General features: G+C 42.3%; 1 protein-coding gene across 1 annotated transcript in view; it reads left to right on the top strand.

The window, feature by feature from the left end:
• dnajc8 (DnaJ (Hsp40) homolog, subfamily C, member 8) overlaps positions 1-21,740 on the top strand; it is a 77,129-nt gene that overhangs the window by 32,909 nt on the left and 22,480 nt on the right. Inside the window, exons 2-5 of the mRNA XM_060847280.1 lie at positions 4,834-4,935; positions 8,429-8,485; positions 10,485-10,551; positions 18,704-18,798. Of these exons, the coding sequence (XP_060703263.1) occupies positions 4,834-4,935; positions 8,429-8,485; positions 10,485-10,551; positions 18,704-18,798 (321 nt within the window). The remainder of the gene's footprint in view (positions 1-4,833; positions 4,936-8,428; positions 8,486-10,484; positions 10,552-18,703; positions 18,799-21,740) is intronic.

The raw sequence follows: 21,740 nt of genomic DNA, 5'->3' as shown, positions 1-21,740 counted from the left end.
GGGGGGGAAGGAGGTAGGAGAGAGAGAGAGAGAGGGGGGAAGGGGGGGAGAGAGAGAAGGAGGGGGGGAGAGGGGGGGAAGGAGGGGAGAGAGAGAGGGGGGAAGGAGGGGGGAGCGGGAAGGAGGGGAGAGAGAGAGAGAGAGAGGGGGGGATAAGGAGGGGAGAGAGATGGGGGGGAAGGAGGGGAGACGGTGGGGAAGGAGGGGAGAGTGAGGGGGGGGAAGGAGAGGAGAGAGAGAGAGGTGGGGAGAAGGAGGGGAGAGAGAGAGGGGGGAAGGAGGGGAGAGAGAGAGGGGGGAATGCTTTTCTCAACTGGACTGTCTTCCTGGCTGCATTTTGAACATGGGATTTAGAGACATTGATGCATATGGTTACTTGACCCCCAATCAGTTGCAGCCTCACGTGGCTTCAGGTTCCGTCCCGTGGCTGACAACTGAGGGAGGTTCTGGGTGACTGGTCTCAGCTACTTATTCTTGGCTGCAGCTGTTCGCGTGAGCTCCACTGAAGGCTACCCCCTCAACCGCCTGGTAGTGCAAGAGGCAGCATTCCCTCAACCCCCAAGCTGTCAGGATCAGAGCTCCAATCACTTTTCCCTGGCAACAAGGATCCCAGTGATGCCAGCTGAGAAAGATCTGCAGCCATTCGTTGGTAGCAGTGATGAGAAACTGAGTCTGGGCAAGACTGAGAAATTTGGATGGAGGAGGAGGAGATTAGTGAGTGGAAGGAATAGATGGATTTGGAAAGAAGGCTGCTAAGTGAGTGTGTTGCTGGGGAAACTGGGTTAGGATAACGGGAATGAATATACTGTGATAATATATTTATTTGTTCATTAACTGAGATTTACTAGCAAGTCTTTGCAACCACCTGGAGAAGGTGGTGAACTGCTTTCTTGAATCTCTGTAATCCATGTGCTGTGGCTTGACTTACAATACCTTTAGGGAGGGAATTCCAAGGTTTAGACCCAGCAACAAGGATGGCAATATTTTTCCAAGTCAGGATTGTGAGTGGCTTGGAGGAGAATTTGCAGCTGGTGAAATTCCCAGGTATCTCGTGCCTTTATCTTTCTAAATGGAAGCAGTTGTGGGTTTGGAAGATGTTGTTGAAGGATTGGTTGGTGAGTTCCTAAAGTGCATCGTGGGTGTAGTCCAGACTGCTGCGACTGAGCATCAGTGGTGAAGGGAGTAGATATTTGTGGTTGTAATGCTAATCATATCGTTGTGTTCTGGATGATCTCCAGTTTCTTGACTATTGTTGGTTCTGCTCTCATCCAGACAAATAGGGACTATTCCGAACTCCTGCCTTATTGGTCTGTGTTCAGTGATGATAGCATGTTGGAAAATCAAGGGGCAGTGGTTAGATTGTCTCTTATTGATGATGGGTATTGCCTGGCATTTATGTACCAAGAATCTTATTTGCCACTTGTCAGCCCAAGCCTGGATATTGTCCCGATCTTGTTACATTTGAACATGGACTGCTTCAGTATCTGAATGATGCTGAATATTATATTTGATAATCATCCCCACTTCTGACTTTATGGAGAGGTGGTCATTGATGAAGATGAGCCTAGGACACTACATAATGTCCTGGAGCTGGCTGACTAACCTCCAACAACCACACCATCTTTCCACTTGCTAAGTATGATCGCAATCTGTGGAGAGTTTGCTCCTTGATTCCAGTTTTGCTAGGACTCCTTGATGACACTCTTGGCTGACTATCACCTTGATATTAAGGCCTGTCAGCTCTCGCCTCACCTCTGGAATTCAACTATTTGTCCATGTTTGAACCAAGACTGTAATGAGGTCAGGAGCTGACTAACCCTGATGGAACCCAAACTAGGTGTCACTGATCAGGTTTCTACTGAGCAGGAGCAGCTTGGTAGCAGCTTGACACTTTCCATCACTTTACTGGTAATTGAGAGTAGGCTGATGGGGTGGGAATTGGTCAGATTGGATTTCTCCTGCTTTTTGTGTACAGGATATTTGCAAGCAGTTTTCAGCATTGGGTAAATGCCAGGATTGTAACTATACTGGAGCAGCTTGTCTTGGGGAGTGGCAAGTTATGGAGCACAAGTCTTCGATACTATTACCAGAATGTTGTCAGGATCCCTATCCTTTGCACTAACACGTACCTCCGACTGTTTCTTGATGGCATGTGGAGTGAATTGAATCAGCCGAAGCTTGGTATCTGTTATGTTGAAGACAACTGGCAGAGGCCACAATGGGTCATGTAATTGTGGCTGAAGATTGACTCGTTAAAAAATGGTGAATTAAAATGAGGTCATATGGGAAAATAGCTTCTAAAAGCCAGTTTGTTTTTGTTTTGCTTTGTAGAATTTAAGGTCTTTATTTGTTAGTGTGGGCTTATCCTGTATTCTATGCACAGTATTAATTGCATGCTGTGGTGGCTTTGATTTTATACAAATAGTGATTTATAGGTTTAATGGTAATAAAAGGTAAACAAAGCGAAACACATTTGAACTGAACCATAACGTTTGCATTTTACACCCGATCATGAGAACTGCTCTACTATTATACTGTTCTTTGTCAGAACTGTTTTCTCAGCCTTAACTTTCAGATTGTTTTGTCTTCAGCTACTCTGAGTCATAGAGTTATAACATGGAAACACACCCTACGGTCCAACTTGTCTGAGCCGACCAGAGACGTCCCATTCTGACCTCGTCCCATTTGCCAGCATTTGGACCATATCCTGCTAACCTCTTCCTATTCATGTACCCATCCAGATGCCTTTTAAATGCTGTAATTGTACTCACCTCCACCATTTACCCAAGCAGCTTATCCCATACACGCACCACCCTCTGCATGAAAAAGTTATCCCTCACGTTTGTTTTAAGCCTTTCCACCTCTCAGCTTAAACCTATGAACCCTAGTATTTAACATTCCACCCTGGGAATAAGAGTTTGAGTATCCATGTCTGTTATAATTTTTATACATTACAATCAGGTTGCCCTGCAGCTTCTGACGCTTTCGTGAAAACAGTTGAAGTTTGCCCTACTTAGCTTACAGCTAATCCAGACAACATTCTGGTAAATCTCTTCTGCACCCTCTCTTTTGTGTGCTGATGAAAACGACAAGCAATGCTCGAAATGTGGCCTACCATAGAAATACAGAAGACAGTTTTCTTGGCTTTGCTTTGTGTGAATCTTTTCCTTCTCGTTTCCTAACAAAGGAAGCTCAACATGCACCCTACTCAATCTGCCCCTTAAAACTGTGCTCCGCATGTGTCCTGCAGGACATTGGCCTGAATTAAGATGGAGGCAGTAATCTGGGTGTCGGACCATTTGAGGCCTGCAGCCATTTTCCCATTTACTGTGCATGTGGAACTGTAAGTTTCTCATTCACACCTTGCCCCTGCATTGACCTCCATTGCACTATATAGCATTGATTAATTATAACAGGACTTGAAGTAGATCGAAAATACCGAAATCATACTCTTCTCGTTTTCTTTTCTACTAATGAATGGGTTTAGATTAGGTGCACATTGCAACTTAGGTATGCATGGCTTGCACAGCTTAAAACATATAAGCTTATATCCTAACTAGTGTGTATTTTATCTCAACCTGCCTTTTTTTAACGTGTGAAAAAGTCAGGCATATACTTTCTGTCCAATTTAAGCAAACTTAAAAAAAAAGATTTACTGCCCAAAATAAATTTGGGAAATTCTTGTTAGATATCAATACCCCTGATTTTAATCAATTTTTCTAATTAACCTGTTTGGAGATGTTATTATTCTCCTTTGGAGCAGATTGGACTTGAATTCAGTCATCCTGGTTCAGGGGTAAGGACATGACCACTGCGCCATAAATTCATTTTAATTTCCATGTACAAAGAGCCATTTTTTTCCCTCCTTGCTTTCCCTTCAAGTTTTTGTTTTCCTTTTACAGTGGCTGCAATATCTTGCTGCATAGCATTGTAGAATTGCAACTTGATTATGTTCCTATCATTGCATCTGTTTATACAAATACCTTCGTTGCCTCTCAGCTTGACTATCAATGCCCCTTTTGGCTGCCTACTTATGTTATATGCTCTATGTTTAAGATGATCTGAAATTCTGCCCATATCAAACTTATCACCAAAAACCATTCAGCCATCACTTCTGTACTTGCTCACCTACATTAGCTTCCAGTTAAGGAATGCCTCAAATTTAAAATTCTTGACGTTGTGTTCAAATATGTCTAGTTTTACAGTATCCCTCTGGCTCTAATCTTTAGTTTTACAAGCCTCTGAGATATCTACATTATTTTAATTTTGGTCTTTTGTGCACCTCAATTTTCATCACTCCATATTGAGGGAAATGTTTGAGCTGCCAAGGCTATTGGCTTACTAAGATCCTGCTTAAAATCTATTCCCATTGACCTGGCTTTTGGTCACCCATCCTAATGTCTACTTATGTGTTTTGGTGTCACATTTTGTGTGGTGAATATTCTGCAAAATGCCTTCGGATGCTTTGCTATGTTAGAGTCTATATAAATGCAATGGATTACTGTTACATATTTATTGGGGGTCAGTTAGCTCTGTTGACTGGACAGCTGGTTGTGATGCAGGGTGATGCCAACAGCGTGGGTTCAATTCCTGCATCAGCTGTGATTGCCACGAAGGACTCCCCTTCTCAACCTCCCGCCTCACATGAGACATGGTCACTCTCGGCTTGAATCCCCATGAGAAAATACCCCTATGATTGGGTAGGCGACTCTACATTTAAGATACCATAATTGCACTTGCTATCCAAAAACGTCAGTCTGTTTTATACTGTGCCCATAAATGTTTATAATTTAAAAATCATGTTTTATAACTATAATTTTCACATTCTTGCAGGTAAAACAGATTGAAAAAAGGGACTCTGTTCTGACCCCAAAACAGCAAATTGAAAGATTGACGAGACCTGGATCCACCTACATCAATCTAAATCCATTCGAAGTAAGTCTGTTTCCAACTTGTGTAGTTTTTCATATTTGGACTGGTGACATCCGATGTCACTGACCACCCTTTCTTGTCCTTTTTTAACTGCTATAGCTTTTGCCTTTGTTTGTCAGAGTGCAATTCTCCTCTTATATCTCTCTTCTGTTATCCAGCTGAGTGGAGTTGCCATTATCTGATTAAATTCTTATCTATCAATGTATTCTGCAAAGGTTGCTCTTTGTGATCCCATTAATCTTGAAATTTTGGTTGCTTAATATTTTTCATCTACAAATTTCCTTTGTCCACATCATTTTAAAATATTGTCGAGTTCCACAGATATCCTGATCAACAACCAGCTTTTCTTCCCCACCACCACCTTTCTTGCCCACCTTCCTCCACCTTTGCACACTACCAGTCCAATATTCAGTACTGGCTAAGAACAAAACCCGTCCAAGCCATTGTCTTTGATACTGTCAGAAATTCTTTAATGGCCACATAATCCAACCCCCTTTCTGACCTCTTTCCCAGGCTATACCAGAGTTTGGTGTTTGCCTCTAGCTTCCAAATCTATTTATTTCAATTGCCAAAGCTGCTTATTTTCATTTCCATTATTGCTCATTCTTTGCCTTTGAGAGTCCGTGAGATCATGAATGTCTTGACATGCTTCCACTCTTGTTCTGAGGTAATTAAGTCTGCATGATCTGCAAACTCTCGCATGTAGAGTGGGTGGTGCTTGGATGATCAGTTATATGAGGCTTTTGGGGGGTTTGTATGCTTTCTCCAACTGCTCTACTGCTCCTGTGTACTTTCCCGATGAAGTCTCTCTGTTTATTTGGTGCCTCCCTGAATGGACTTTCTTCACGTGGATATGTCGCAAGTTGGAGACTTCAATGAATCAGCAGTGACGTTTGGCATGCCCAGGTTCTATGTAGAGCAGTTGCTTCAAGATTCTGGCATCCGACATGATGAACAATGTATCATGAGCTGATTTGAGTGAGGAGCAACTCGGTGTTGGGGATATAGGCTTGGCAGCTTTGGGTTTGCCTTTCATGGCTTTGGATTTTGGTGTTCTAGTGAAGAACCGCTGGTGATAATTTTCCAGTGGGCCCTTTTAGTTGCCTGCTCAACAATTCCAATCTCCAAAGTGTTTCAAAGCACAGAATTGCTTCTGTATGGTAAAGCATAACCTTAATATTGAGTCAGAGGTACTGGTGCTAAAATACTTTTATTTCTGTCCTTAGTCAGCCAAAAGTTGAGCTGGCTCACTTGAAGATGTCATAGTTCATCAATGTCTCCTTCCAGGCTTCAGTTCATCTATTGCTGAAACCCTTATTCTTGCTGAGTCCAGATTTGACCATTCCAATATTCTCTTAGCTGGCTGTTTCATCTCCAACCTTTAGGATGTGCTGGAAAACTCGGTCTTTGCCTGTATCCAGACTTGTGCCAAATTCCACTCTTCAATCACCCCAGTTCTGGCTGACTTATTATAGGTTCCGGTCTAGTAATGCTTCAGATTTAAAAGGTGTAATTTTTTGTCGAAATTCTTCATTGGTCTTTTCCCCTCCCTATCTATAGCTTTTGACCTCTTCACTTCTCTCTCCGCTGTTAAGATATTCTGTGAAGCAACATCAGGATAGATGTAGAGAGGATGTTTCTGTCTTTAGGAGAATCTAAAACCAGGGATCATTGTTTTAAAAACAAGGGATCATACGTTTTTAAAACAGATGGTGCATGTTTTTCTGCGTTGAATGTCTTTGGCACGTTGCTCCTACTGTCTTGTTAGGAACAGAGTTTTTGAATATTCTCGTCGCAGGGTGGACAGATTCTTGGTGAGCTCTCGTTAGCGTTTGGCAGGAATCTGGAGCAGCCATGATCTTACTAAATGTCAGGGAAGGTTCGAGGGGCCAAATGATGTACCCCTTCTCATTCATCTTCAGGTCTTTAAACAAACTTTTTATCATGTCTCCTATGTTCAACATCAACTTAATGTGCATGATTGACTAGGTGTGAAATGTTTTGGGGAATGTTGTTATGATGATGGTCCTATATTGTTGATATTGTTTGTATGAAGTGGTAGTTTTGGCTTTGGGCTCAGTACACAAGCTCGGCACACTCTTGTTCAAAATTGTAGCAGTTTGCCAAAGTTTTCATTCTGGTTTTGCTCCAAAAACTAATTTGCATATCACAAACATGAGTCTTCCTTGAACCGGTACAATCAGGCAGAAGTTTAGGACTTAACTCTTTTTATTTTTTCCCCATTATGTTTAAAAGCAAATCCTTGGATATAATTAAGAATGCTAACGTGGTCCTGCAACCAAATATGAAGTTATTGCAAAATTTATCGCATTTTTAATTGTCTTGTCGAACACCTGCAAGTAACTTGATTTTAAATGATGGAAAATGAGTAAACTGGTTTCATTATGTGCACTAGGAGGAAGTGAGGACTGCAGATGCTGGAGACCAGAGTTGAAACATGCGGTGCTGGAAAAACACAGCAGGCCAGGCAGCATCCGAAGAGCGGGAGAATCGACGTTTCGGGCATAAGCCCTTCTTCAGGAATATAGGCATGGCAGTTTTGGGTTTGCCTTTCATGGCTTTGGATTTTGGTGTTCTAGTGAAGAACTGCTGGTGGTACTTTTCCAGTGGGCCCTTTTTAGTTGCCTGCTCAACAATTCCAATCTCAAGTGTTTCAGAGCGCAGAATCGCTTCTGTATGGTAAAACATAACCTTAATATTGAGTTAGAGGTCCTGGTGCTCAAATACTTTTATTTCTATCCTTAGTCAGCCCAAAGCTGAGCTGGCTCACTTGAAGGTGGCCTGAAGAAGGGCTTATGCCCGAAACGTTGATTCTCCTGCTCCTCGGATGCTGCCTGGCCTGCTGTGTTTTCCAGCACCACATTTTTCAACTCATTATGTGCACTGGTCACTTCAGAATTAATTAATTAATTATCTTTTAAGTATTTATGAATTCTTTTAAAAACATGCCTATAATGTCGTTGCTTAAAACAATCGGGAGAGTCTTGTTGAAGGTCTGGACGTGGATGCAATTAGGCCAAACTCATTGCTTATTAATTTAGTCTTGTAACTTCCAGCTTGCAGGTAGGGCTGACTTGCCGTTTGTACTTTTTTAACAACAGATTGTGGGAAATTAATTTGCACTGGATGCAAGTCATATTTGATATTCCTCAATATTTATGCCGATTTGGTGGTTTGCTGAAAATTACACCCTATTGGTACCTCTCCACGATTTGTGTTTTTGGATAAGGATAGAAACAAGCTACTGATTGCCATTATTTTCGCGTTCAGTAGCTTTGTTCGTTTCATTCGTTAGAATCCACTTTGTAAGTTGCATCCTAACATTCATGTTAAGTCTTTGCAAATTATAACTTTTAAACCATACGACAATAACAACCATTCAGTTAACTCGCTCTGTTTTAATTTGTTAATGTGGCCTACAAAGTTAAAAGCTTACTCTATTATAGTAGTTGTTGCTGTGTGCTTTATTACACAGGTGTTACAGATAGACCCTGAAGCAACAGATGAAGAACTGAAAAAGCGGTTCAGACAGGTAGACACATCTCAGTTTGCCATTCTACAAGCTAAGGTAGCAAAGACCTTGGATACAGTTGAGGTCTTTGAGTGAATAAAAATTGAAAATGCCAGTGCAATTTCATACATACATCAAATACATTTTATTTATTGTATGTTATTTTGGTTGAAAATTCTTGTTAAGTGAATACTTTTTCTTCCCTAATTATATATACTTTTCTGTGGTTAGAGCCCACCTTATGCAGTTATCATTAGTAATAAGATGCTGCATGATGTCTGTCGCTTCAACTATTTATTATTCAAAGTGAAAACAAGTTAATAGAAATTATAATAAAATGTTTCTCTGCTTCTTCCGACTCTTACTCACTCTGAACTGGTGGCCCATTTGGAAAAGACAAAATGCAACTGATCCTTTTGAACCAGAAAAATTCAGGTTCTAATCTCAGCCTGGGCAGTGGTTGAAGTTTTAACAGTCCTGTCTAGAAAGTGCATTTTTGGGAACATTGGGTGAGGTCAGCACTAGGCTTGACTGTGATGACCCCCGCGCCCCCCTCTATTGGATAGTTTGATGACATTGAATCCTTCAAGTGAAGAGTAAAAAGTGAGGTCTGCAGATGCTGGAGATCAGAGCTGAAAATGTGTTGCTGGTTAAAGCACAGCAGGTTAGGCAGCATCCAAGGAACAGGAAATTTGACGTATCGGGCCAGATTCCTGATGAAGGGGTCTGGCCCGAAACGTCGAATTTCCTGTTCCTTGGATGCTGCCTAACCTGCTGTGCTTTAACCAGCAACACATTTTCAGCTCCTTCAAGTGAAGGTCAGCTATTGGTGAGATACTACCAGTGCCTGTGGAACTAATCACCAGCATGAGTCAACACCTTCAGGAGGAAATGTATGACAGATAATCCTCTCCAACAATTCACTGCACTCGGGGAATTTTTTGTGTATGCAAGCAAGTTATTCACTTAACAGGAATTGACACTAAAGCTAATTGTCGATTTTTTAAAACTATTTTGAATTTTTCTCTAATTTGTTGAATTAAAAGTAATTTAATCATGTTAAAGAAATTTGGCAATGTTTCTTATTTTAATTCACTGGGGCCAAATCATGCACTAAACATAGCAATCCTTTACTAGCCTGTGAAAATCGACACTTTTTTTCCAAATTCTCTCCCCTCCTCAAGGTGCTGACTCACGTTGGGGTATAGTTCTCTGGGTGCAAGCAGCCCTTCGGTACCTCGCCCAAGTGGCCATTCTTCAGCTGTGAGCCCAGACAGTGAGTATCGTCAGGCTACCCTCACCCAGCGTCCACACGTATGTACTTTCAAGAAGTGGTCACTGGATAAAGATCAGGAGCAAGATCTCTTGTCTGAATATTTTTTAAAGCAATCCTAATCTGAGCACATTGGAGGCCTGTTGTAGTGCCGTGCTCTATTTCCACCTCCAAACAGCTAATTTGGCACAATTCACACTTCAGATTTGGAACCTCCTGGTGTGTGTAACTCAGCACTATGGCAGGCTGTTTATTGCTGACTGAGTTACTGGGATCGGGAGTGAGATTAATCATTGACATAGTGTCACTATTTGTTCCTTGTAGGTTTGTATTTAAGAGCAATACTTAATGCTGTGTCAACACAAGGTCTACAATGTAATGAGTTTGATACAAACTCATTTTAGCCTAAGCTGCTAGTTAAGGCTTCATTTTAGTCTTAAATCGATAGTTACATTAAGTGATATTTGTTACTTTTGGTTCCATCAATATTGAAGGAAAAGGATCAAGAAAACTTTTAATATTTTACATTTGAAACACAATGTAGAGTAAATTAAAAATTGGAAAATTTGAAGACTTTAATGAAGGCAGGGTGAAAAATAGAAAGGGAAAATAAAAATTAATAATATAATTTGTGTGTGTATTAAAATGTGTATTGTATCTTTGCAAGTTACCTCACTAATAAGTTCTGTAGAGTCCGCTTATCTTGAAATGTGCATGTTTCATAAATAATTTTCTTCATAATTCTAGCTTTCAATCTTGGTCCATCCAGACAAAAATCAAGATGATCCTGACAGAGCACAAAAGGCTTTTGAAGGTAAGTCAATGGAACAATGGAAGAAATGAAACTGACTGCAATGGTATGTTATAAAGATTCATGAACATTTTATGTTTAGAAAACTAAAGTTTAGCTGACAAGTTCATTATTAAAATGAGTGGACTGGTGGTATTCAATATAGCTTAAAATTAATTTACTAACAGCATTTATTTGGTTGAACTCCGTGAAGGATTGCATGCTTAGTGTCCATGGGTCAGGCTGTTTAGTAACTTTTCCTGCAAGTATTCATGTGGATGTCAGGTGAGCCAGCAATTTAACTTGAATGCAGTCCTCTGCCATTTCCAAAAGTCTGCGATATTATGGACGTTGATTGATAAATAATGACCATTTGTAGAATGCCCATCTTTTAATGACCTGTAACTTAGCAAGGCTTCAGTGCATTCAACAAAGGAGAAATAGGGAAAAATAAAAACTCAGCGAGAAAGATAAAAATAAGAAATTAAGCTTCTGTGATGACTTAATCAATGAAGGCACCACTTACATGGAAGTACACAGATAACAAGAAATTCAACACAACTGGTGTTAACCAATGCATGTACTTGACATGTCAGGGGAGGTGATGGTCTGGTGGTATTATCACTAGACTATTAATTCAGAAACCTAGTTAATTTTCTGGGACCTGGGTTCAAATGCCACTTCAACATATCATGGAATTTAAATTCAAAACAAAATCTGGAATCAAGAATCAACTAATGACTGTGAAACCATTGTCAATTGTCCTTCAGGGAGAGAAATCTGCCATCCTCACCTGGTTTGGCTGACATCTGACTCCAGACCCACAGCACTCTCAAATTGCCCTCTGAAATGGCCTGGCCAGCCGCTCAGTTTTATCTATGGTTTGTACAAAGTCTCAAAGAAATGAAACTACATAGACCGTCTTGGTATTGATCTAAGCACTGGAAAAGACGGTGACAGAAACAGCCCTATGACCCTGCAAAGTCCTCTTTGCTGACATTTTGGGGGAAACTGAAGACTGGAGATCAGAGTCAAGAGTGTGGTATTGGAAAAGCACAGACGGTCAAGCAGCTTCCGAGGAGCAGGTGAATCGACGTTTTGGGCATGAGCCCTTCATCAAGTAGTGGGGGGCACCAGTATGAAAATTGGGAGCGCTGTTTCACTGGACTACTGAAGCAACAGCCTGACATAGTGGGCAGCACGGTGGCACAGTGGTTAGCACTGTTGCCTCACAGCGCCTGAGACCCGGGTTCAATTCCCGACTCAGGCGACTGACTGTGTGGAGTTTGCACATTCTCCCCGTGTCTGCGTGGGTTTCCTCCGGGTGCTCCGGTTTCCTCCCACAGTAGTGTTAGGTAAGGGGTAAATGTAGGGGTATGGGTGGGTTGCGCTTCGGCGGGTCGGTGTGGACTTGTTGGGCCGAAGGGCCTGTTTCCACACTGTAAGTAATCTAATCTAATCTAATAATCATACTCGTGAAGTCATCCCTTACAAACAATGCCCCCGATGCCACCATCACTATTGCTGCTAGACTCAATGCTGGCAAACATGCTAAATGCCTTCTTCACCATGTCAACCTGTGATGCCACTTTGAAGGAACTGTGTACCTGAGCCCTTAGGTTTCTGTTCAACAACACTCCTTTGGGGCCTGCCATTGACTGTACAAGTCTTGCCATGATTTGCCATGCCATATCACATTTATCTGAATTAAATTCCATATGCCAATCCTCGGCCCATTGGCACAGCTCACCAAGATCCTGTCTACTCTTTGATAACCTTCACTGTCCACAAACCTACTACCCACGCTGCCTCTGTTCTCATGCAAATCATTAATGACAAAGCACAATGGACGCAGCACCAATCCTTAAGGGAAACCACTGGTCAAAGTGATCGATGAACCAATGGATCAGATTTAAGCTCTGCAGACCTGCCACATCCAGTCATGACTAGAGGTAGACCATTAACCAACTCACTGGAGGAGAAGGCTCCACAAATATCCCTCTCATCAATCATTGAAGAGCTCAACACAACGTGAAAGACAAAGCTGAAGCATTTGCAGCAATCTTCAGACAGAAGTGCTGAGTGGATTATCCATTGCATCCTCCTACAGGACAATCTGCAACCTCTTGGCCTGGCATATTTCCCCCATTCAACCATTACCATGAAGCCTGGGCATCTGCCTGGTTCAATGGAGATTGCAGGAGGGTGTGAAAGGAGCAGCACCAGGCATACCGAAAAATGAGGTGTCACCTGACAGTTAGATGTCAATGTGGGAAACTTGCCCAGGTATGCCCTATATGGAAGAAGCAGAAGAAATCCAACCAATTACTCTCCCATCAGTCTACTTCTACTCATTGATGATGAACATAGAACAGTACAGCACAGTGCATGCTCTTCGGCCCTTGATGTTGTACCGGTCTTTTATCCTACTCCACGATCAGGCTAACCTATATAACCTTCATTGTACTAGCTTCCATGTGCCTATCCAAAAGTGACTTAAATGTTTGTAATGTATCTGTCTCTCCTGCCACTGCCAGCAGTGCATTCCATGCACCCACTACTCTCTGTGCAAAGTATCTATCTCTGGCATCTCCCTTAAACCTTTCTCCCATTACCTTAAAATTATGGCTCCTTATGATAGCTATTTCTGCCCTGGGAATAAGTCTTTGGCGATCCACTCTTTCTATATCCCTCCATATCTTGTACATCTTTATCAGGTCACCTCTCATCCTCCTTCGCTCCAATAAGAAAAGCCTTAGCTCCCTAAACCTTTCTTCATAAAACATGCCCTCCAGTCCAGGCAGCATCCTTGTAACTCTCCAATGCACCCTCTCTAAAGCTCTAAACCCTCTTTCGTATAATGAGGCGACCAGAACTGAACAATATTCCAAGTATTGTCTAACCAGGGCTATATAGAGCTGCAGCATAACCTCACAGCTCTTAAACTTGATCTCCAGCTCATGAAAGCCAGCATGCCATATGCCTTCTTAACATCCCTATCAACTTTGACAACTTTGAGGGATCGATGGGCATGAACCCCAAGATCTCTCTTTCTCTCCATGGTGCTACGAATCCTGCCTTTAACCCTGTATTCTGCATTCAAATTTGACCTTCCAAAGTGAATGACTTCACACTTTTCCATGCTGAACTCCATCTGTCACTTGTCAGCCCAGTTCTGCATCCTGTCAATGTCCTATTGCAACCTACAACTGTCCTCCACACTATCCACAACTACACCAACCTTTGTGTCATTGGCAAACTTACTAACCCACCCTTCCATTTCTCATCCAAGTCATTTATAAAAATCACAAAGAGGAGAGGTCCCAGAACTGGTTCCTGCAGAGCACTGCTGGTTACCAAGCTCCAGGCTGAATACTTTCCATCTACCTCCACCCTTTGTCTTCTGTGGGCCAGTCAGTTCTCTATCCAGGCAGCCAGATTTCCCTGTTTCCCATTCCTCCTTATCAAATGCCTTGCTGAAATCCATGTACACCACCTCCACTGTTGTACTTTCATCAATGTGTTTTGTCACATCCTCGAAGAATTCAGTGAGGTTTGTGAGACAGAACCTGCCCCTCTCAAAGCCATACTGACTATCTCTAATCAAACTATGGTTTTCCAAGTATCATAAATCCTGTCTCTCAGAATCCTCTCCAATACTTTGCCCAACACTAACGCAAGACTGACTGGTTTGTAATTCCCAGGATTACCCCTATTCTCTTTCTTGAACAAGGGGATAACATTTGCCACCCTCCAATCATCTGGTACTATTTCAGTGGACAGTGAAGACGCAAAGATCATCGCCAAAGGCACAGCAATCTCTTCCTTTGCTTCCTGTAGTCACCTACTTCAGTTGTTGCTAAAGTGTTGGAAAGGTTATAAGAGAGGATTTATAATCATCTAGAAAAGAATAATTTGATTAGGGATAATCAGCACTATTTTGCGAAGGGTAGGTCGTGCCTCGCAAACCTTATTGAGTTCTTTGAGAAGGTGACCAAACAGGTAGATGAGAGTAAATGTGTTGATGTGATGTATATGGATTTCAGCAAGGCATTCGATAAAGTTCCCCACAGTAGGCTATTGCACAAAATGTGGAGGAATGGGATTGTGGGAGATATCGCAGTTTGGATCAGTAATTGGCTTGCTGAAAGAAGACAGAGGGTGGTGGTTGATGGGAAATGTTCATCCTAGAGTCCACTTACCAGTGGTGTACCGCAAGGGTCGGTGTTGGGTCCACTGCTGTTCGTCATTTTTATAAACGACCTGGATGAGGGTGTAGAAGGGTGGGTTAGTAAATTTGCAGACAGACTGAAGGTCGCTGGAATTGTGGATAGTGACAAAGGATGTTGTAGGTTGCAGTGCTGGGCTGAGAGGTGGCAAATGGAGTTTAATGCGGACAAGTGTAAGGTGATTCACTTTAATCGGAGTAACCGGAATGCAAAGTACTGGGCTAATGGTAAGATTCTTGATAGTGTATATGAGCAGAGAGATCTCGGTGTCCAGGTACACAGATCCTTGAAAGTTGCCATCCAGGTTGACAGGGTTGTTAAGAAGGCATACAGTGTTTTAGCTTTTATTAATAGAGGGATCGAGTTCAGGAACCATGAGGTTATGCTACAGCATTATATGAAGGATGTGGAAGGTTTGGAAAGGGTGCAGAGGAGATTTACTAGGATGTTGCCTGGTATGGAGGGAAGGCCTTATGAGGAAAGGCTGAGGGACTTGAGGCTGTTTTCGTTAGAAGAAGATTGAGAGGTGACTTAATAGAGACATAAAAGATAATCAGATGGCGAGCACGAGGGGGCATAGCTTTAATAGATATAGGACAGATGTCAGAGGTCGTTTCTTTACTCGGAGAGTAGTAAGGGTATGGAAAGCTTTGCCTGAAACAGTGGTAGATTCGCCAACTTTTAAATACATTTAAGTCGCCATTGGACAAGCATATGGACGTACATGGAATAGTGTAGGTTAGATGGGCTTCAGATTGGTATGACAGGTCAGCGCAACATCGAGGGCCGAGGGGCCTGTACTGCGCTGTAATGTTCTGTGATATATCTCATCAATACCGGGGATCCTCTATCTGTCCTCACATTTTTCAAAATTTTAAGCACATCCTGCTTCCTCGCATCAACCTGTTCCAGCATATCATCTGTTTCATGCTGCCCTCAAACATCAAGGTCCCTCTCAGCCGTGGATACTGAAGCAAAGGACCTCCCCTACTTCCTCCAACTCCAGACGCAAGTTCCCTCCACTATCCATGATTGGTCCTCCTCTCACTCCGGCCATCTTCTTGTTCCTCACATAAGTGTAGAACATCTTAGGGTTTTCCTTAATTCTACCCGCTAAAGGTTTGCCCCGTTCTAGCTCTCCTAAGTCCATGCTTCAGTTCTTTCCTGGCTACCTTTAACCCTGTCAAGCCCTACCTGATCCTTGCCTCCTCAACCTTAAGTAAGCTTCCTTCCTCTTGACACCCAAGGTTCTTTCAACCTACTATCACTTCCTTGCCTCAGTGGGACAAACCTGTCCCAGTGCCATCAGCAAGTGCTTCCTAAATAACCTCCACATTTCTGTCGTGCATTTCCCTGAGAACATCTGTTCCCAATTTAGTCACCTCTGTTCCTGTCTAATAGCATTGTAATTCCCCCTCCCCCAATTAAATAGTTTCCCATAGCATCTGCTTCTCTCCCTTTCTATGAGCATAGTAAAGGTCAGGGAGTTGTGATCACTGTCACGGAAATAATCTGACACGTGGCATGGTTAATTGCCAAGCACCAAATCCAATATGGCCTCCCGCTGGTCTGCTTATTTACATATCGTGTCAGGAACCCTTCATGGAGACACCTGACAAAAACTGCTCCATCCAAACTATTTGAACTAAGTAAGTTCCAGTCAATATTAGGGAAGTTAAAGTCATCCTTGACAACAATCCTATTAGTTCTGCACCTTTCCAAAATCTGCCTCCCAATCTGCTCCTCCGTGTCTCTGGGGCGGAGCTGTAGAAAACTCCCAATAAAGTAACTGTTCCTTTTGTGTTTCTGGCTTCCGCCCATAATGACTCTGTAGACAAACCCTCCTCGATGATCTCCCTTTCTGCAGCTCTGATACTATCCCTGATTAACAATGCCACTCCTCCACCTCAGTAACCTTTCCTTCCCACCCATTCCTTTTGGAACATCTAAATCCTGAAACATTCAACAACTGTTCCTGCCCCAGTGATGTCGTCAAGTCTCCGTAATGGCCACAACATCATAATTCCAAGTACTGATCCTTTGCTGTCAGTTTGTCACCGTTATTCCTGATACTGCTTGCATTAAAGTAGACACTTCAACCCATCACACTGACTGCATGAAAAGTGTCATAAACAGTCCTATCAAGCAGTACCTGCTCAGCAATAATCTGCTCAGTGACTCCAATTTTGGATCCTCCACGGCCACTTTGCTCCTGACCTCATTGCAGCCTTGGTTCAAATGTGGACAAAAGATTAAATTCCAGAGGTGAGGCAAGAGTGACAGTCCCTGACATCAAGGATGTGTGCGACCAAGTATGGTCTCAACGAGCCCTCAAGAAACTGGAATCATTGGTCTCAGGGCCAAACTGTCTGCTGGTTGGAATCATACCTGGCACAAAGGAAGATGTGGTTGTTGTTGCAGATCAGTCATCTCCGCTCCAGGACATCCCTGCTGGAATTCAGGGTAGTGTCCAAAGCCCATCTTCAACTGCTTCATCAATGACTGCCCATTTATCATAAGGTCAGAAGTAGGGATGTTCGCCAATGATTGCACAATGTTGAACACCTTTTGTGACTCCTCAGATATTGAAGCAGTCCAGGTTCAAATGCTACAAGATCTGAGCAATATCCAGGCTTGGGCTGGCAAGTGGTAAGTTACGCCTGTGTCACACAAGTGCCAGGTAATGACCATCACCAATAAAAACAATCTAACCACTGACCCTTGACATTCAGTGTTGTTATCATCACTGAATCCCTCGTTATCCATATCCTTGGGGTTACCATTGACCAGAAACTCAACCGGAATCATTAACTAGAACACGTCAGATGCTTGGAATACTGTAGTGAGTAACTCACCACCTGACTCACCAGGTCCTGTCCGTCATCTATAAGGCACAAGTCAGGTGTGTTGTGGAGTACTCACCAATTGCGTAATGGTACAGCTCCAACATCACTCGAGAAGCTTAAACCATCCAAGATAAAGCCACCTGTTTGTTCGGTACCACATCCACAAGGATCCACTTTCTCCCCTCACCAATGCTCAGTAGTAGCAGTGTGTACTATCCACAACTCGCTGCAGAAATTCGCCAGAGTTCTTCAGACAGCACCTTCCAAACCCACAACCACTTCCATCTGGAAGGACAAAGGCAGCCGATACATGGAAACACCACCTCATACGAGGCCCCTTCCAAGCCATCACCATCCTGACTTGGAAATATAACGCCCTTCCTTCGCTGTTACTGGGTCCAAATCCTGGAATTCCCTTCTGAATGGCATTGTGGGTCTACACACAGCAAGTGGACTGCAGCGATTCAAAAAGGCAGCTCACCACCACCTCCAGGGCAATTCGAGATGGGCAATAAGTTCTGGCCAACCCGTGATGCTCTCATCTGCTGAATGAATTAATAAAAACTGCCTCCACTCATCTCTCCTTGCTGTACTTAGTATATTTTGTCATTAGTGTGTTTTTCCATATGTCCCTAACTTGGTGTTTGCTGTTAAGTAATTTGAGTTGATAAATAAAAGTAACTGTATGGGTGAGTGGGTGGTTTTGGTTTCTAAATGAGCAATGGTTACTCATCTGAACACATCTAGAGACAGAGGAAGTGCAGTGTCAAAACATTCCAACCAATGCTTTGATACATATTGTTTTCAATCTGGAACTACCTTGACTACGTGGATGGGTAACGCATTGATGTTAGGTAAAAACAATGACTGCAGATGCTGGAAACCGGATTCTGGATTAGTGGTGCTGGAAGAGCACAGCAGTTCAGGCAGCATCCGAGGAGCAATACTGCTCGGATGCTGCCTGAACTGCTGTGCTCTTCCAACACCACTAATCCAGAATACATTGATGTTCTCTTGGGGGTGGAAATGTACCTTTGACTTAGGAAGTGATATCTTTGTAATAAGTGAAATTAAATTCTAACTCTTATTGCTTCTCAATAGCTGTTGACAAAGCTTACAAGATGTTATTGGAGCCAGAACAGAAAAAACGTGCTATCGATGTGATACAAGCCGCTAAGGAAACGATAGAACACAATGTGAGCAATTATCTTAATCATTTGGGCTTAATCCTGAACATTTCTCAGTTGGTGTCCTTCTCTGCTGACAATACTTGGAAATTTCTGTGCCTGTAACTATGTCCAAGCATAGAAAGATTGGGTTTGTGTGCCTTTCCTTCCCGTCTTTAGTTAAATTGTAATGTTTTGTTGATATGAGCAAATACCTACAATGAATTATGTTTTCAATCAGTTTTTAAAAGCCTTACAGACTATCTATCAATGAAGCCTATTTTGTTAATTGTTAATGAATTTAAAGCTTAGCGTGTTCTTTTGGCCATAAGTAAGTATAGACCTATGTGCCGCCTCAATTTTAAATAACACATTCAGCATGTCCTAAATCATGTAAAATTTAAATGTTCTCATTTGTGGATGGTACAAAGAACTTCAGCCTCTTATTATTGTAGAACCTAATATAATCCAAATTGTGGGCGGCATGGTGGCACAGTGGTTAGCACTGCTGCCTCACAGCGCCAGAGACCCGGGTTCAATTCCCGACTCAGGCGACTGTGTGGAGTTTGCACATTCTCCCCTGACCTGCGTGGGTTTCCTCCGGGTGCTCTGGTTTCCTCCCACAGTCCAAAAATGTGCAGGTTAGGTGAATTGACCATGCTAAATTGCCCATAGTGTTAGATGAAGGGGTAAATGTAGGGGAATGGGTCTGGTGGGTTGCGCTTTGGCAGATCGGTGTGGTCTTGTTGGGCCGAAGGGCCTGTTTCCACACTGTAAGTAATCTAAATCCTCTAATTAGCATTGTTCCCTCTAAGCACCAGGGTTAGATTCTAGTCTTGGGAAGCTGTGTCTCTGTAGGGTTTGCACATTCTCCCTGTGTTTGTGTGGGTTTCTGCTGGATGCTCTGGTTTCCTCCATCAGTCCAACGATGTGCAGGTTAGGTGGATTAATGATGAAAAATTGCAGAGTTATAGGGATAGGGTAGGGGGTGGGGGGCTGGGGCTGCATCTGGACGTGATGCTCAATGCAGAGTCGATGGGCCAAATGGCTTCTTTCTGCACTGTAGGGATTCTATGATACCCTACAGTATTGTGTGACCATTGGTATCCAGTTGATTTTCTGTACTGTCAACGTATGACTCAAACCAGATGTTTATTTCAAAAAGCTTAAGGTAGTTATATGACGCACAGAAATTGTCAAATAATGGACGACTTACCTATAGTCAGAGGGAACCAAAAAAAAGAATGAATTGTCAGTATTGCACAATCGGATTAATTACAATCAAGATTGGGAGTGGTGCTGGAAAAGCGCAGCAGATCAGGCAGCATCCGAGGAGCAGGAAATTCAACGTTTCAGGCAGGAACCCTTTATCAGGAATTAATTACAGCTGAGTTGAACTGCATTCTCCCATTCCTTCGTCCAGTGCCCATATTGATAGTGATCAGTTGTGGTCTGTGTAGTTTCAATTGTCTCTTTCCCTGTGCCAGGGTCACTGACAGTTGAACCTCTGAGCTTGGCTAATCAGAATACAGATCAAGGGGCATGGCTTTCCTGATCTCTCTCGTTCAGTGCCACACTGCATAGTGCGATCATACACTGATGCCCTCATTCCACTCGGAATAGGCCAGTCTCTCATCAATCCAGAATGGTTAAGTCAAAATAAATTCTATAATTTGTCAACTGCTTTATTACTTAAATCTTGTGTCTAGTAATATTTAAAATCAATTAATGGGGGACTATTTCAAGTGAGATTCATAATCATTATTTTCCTTTATGACCCCCTCCTCTTTTTCACTTGTGCTTTATTTCTCCAAATAAGTGAATTCAAATTCTTCAATCATTCTTGTCACTTATTCCTTTCTTATTGAATGATTTTTAAAAATATGCTTGCCCCTTGTTTCAACTGCACAATGCTTTGTGAGCAACTTTATTTCATCTGGTTCCTTGGTCATATTATTTTACATTCTGGGAAAGTTCTAGCTTGATCATTCTCTGCTTTTTAATTGCATTATTTCTTATAAATATGAACTGTTTATGTTAATTGCATACCTTGGGTTAAGCATCATGGTTCTTCCATGTGCCCTTCCTGGTTAAAGGATGTAGAACAGATTTGGCACAGTATAATTGAAGCAATTCTGTTGGAAACTCCACTCCTCTTTAATGATGGTAAGTTCAGACTGGAACTTGAAGATCCAGAATCTCTGGACAGTTGCCACTATCAGCAAATATTGATGTTACAATGTGTGATCAGTTCTTTCAGGCTCAGCCCAGAGCACCAGTCTGTACTCTTTAACAAAGAATATATGGCACAGAAACGGGCCAATTGCTGACAAGGACTATGTAGTCTTAATGTGGATAAGTAGGACAGCTATTAAGTTGATTGTGGTCATTTGGGAACATTGCTTGGTGCATTTCCTCAGGAGACATATGATTCTGCCAGATTAGAACTTAAACAAGAAAATTATTTGGAAATCGAGGCACATACTGATCTGACTTCACTTGAGCAAGAGCTATTGAATCGGAATGTTCTTTTCAGAACGTGGAAGTCACTTTTGATGTCATGCAAGCTTTGATTTCTTCGTAAAACACATCATGAGTTTGTTTTCCTCTTGCACTCTTAAAGGCAATTGAAATGGGTAAGCTCTATATGATTTTTAATTTGCTCTATACCATGGTCCAGTGTGTTTATGTTTGCATTATTTTAAATGTACATTTGTGTATGAGTCATACAGCATTGAAACTGACTCTTTGGTCCAACCAGTCCATACCTACTATAATGCCAAACTAAACTGGTCCTACCTGCCTGCACTTGGCTCATATCCCTCCAAACAGTTTCCATTCATGAACTTATTCAAATGTCTTTTAAATGTTATAACTCTACCCACATCCACCATTTCCTCTGGAAGGTCATTCCTCCCAAGAACCACTCTGTTTGTACAAAAAAAACCTCCCTCCTGTCTTAGATTAGATTA

This window comes from Hemiscyllium ocellatum, chromosome 30 (assembly GCF_020745735.1).
Source record: "Hemiscyllium ocellatum isolate sHemOce1 chromosome 30, sHemOce1.pat.X.cur, whole genome shotgun sequence".
NCBI classification, from domain to species: Eukaryota; Metazoa; Chordata; class Chondrichthyes; order Orectolobiformes; family Hemiscylliidae; genus Hemiscyllium; species Hemiscyllium ocellatum.
The sequence above is the reverse complement of the archived record's forward strand: the minus strand, read 5'-3'. Positions and strand labels throughout refer to the sequence as shown.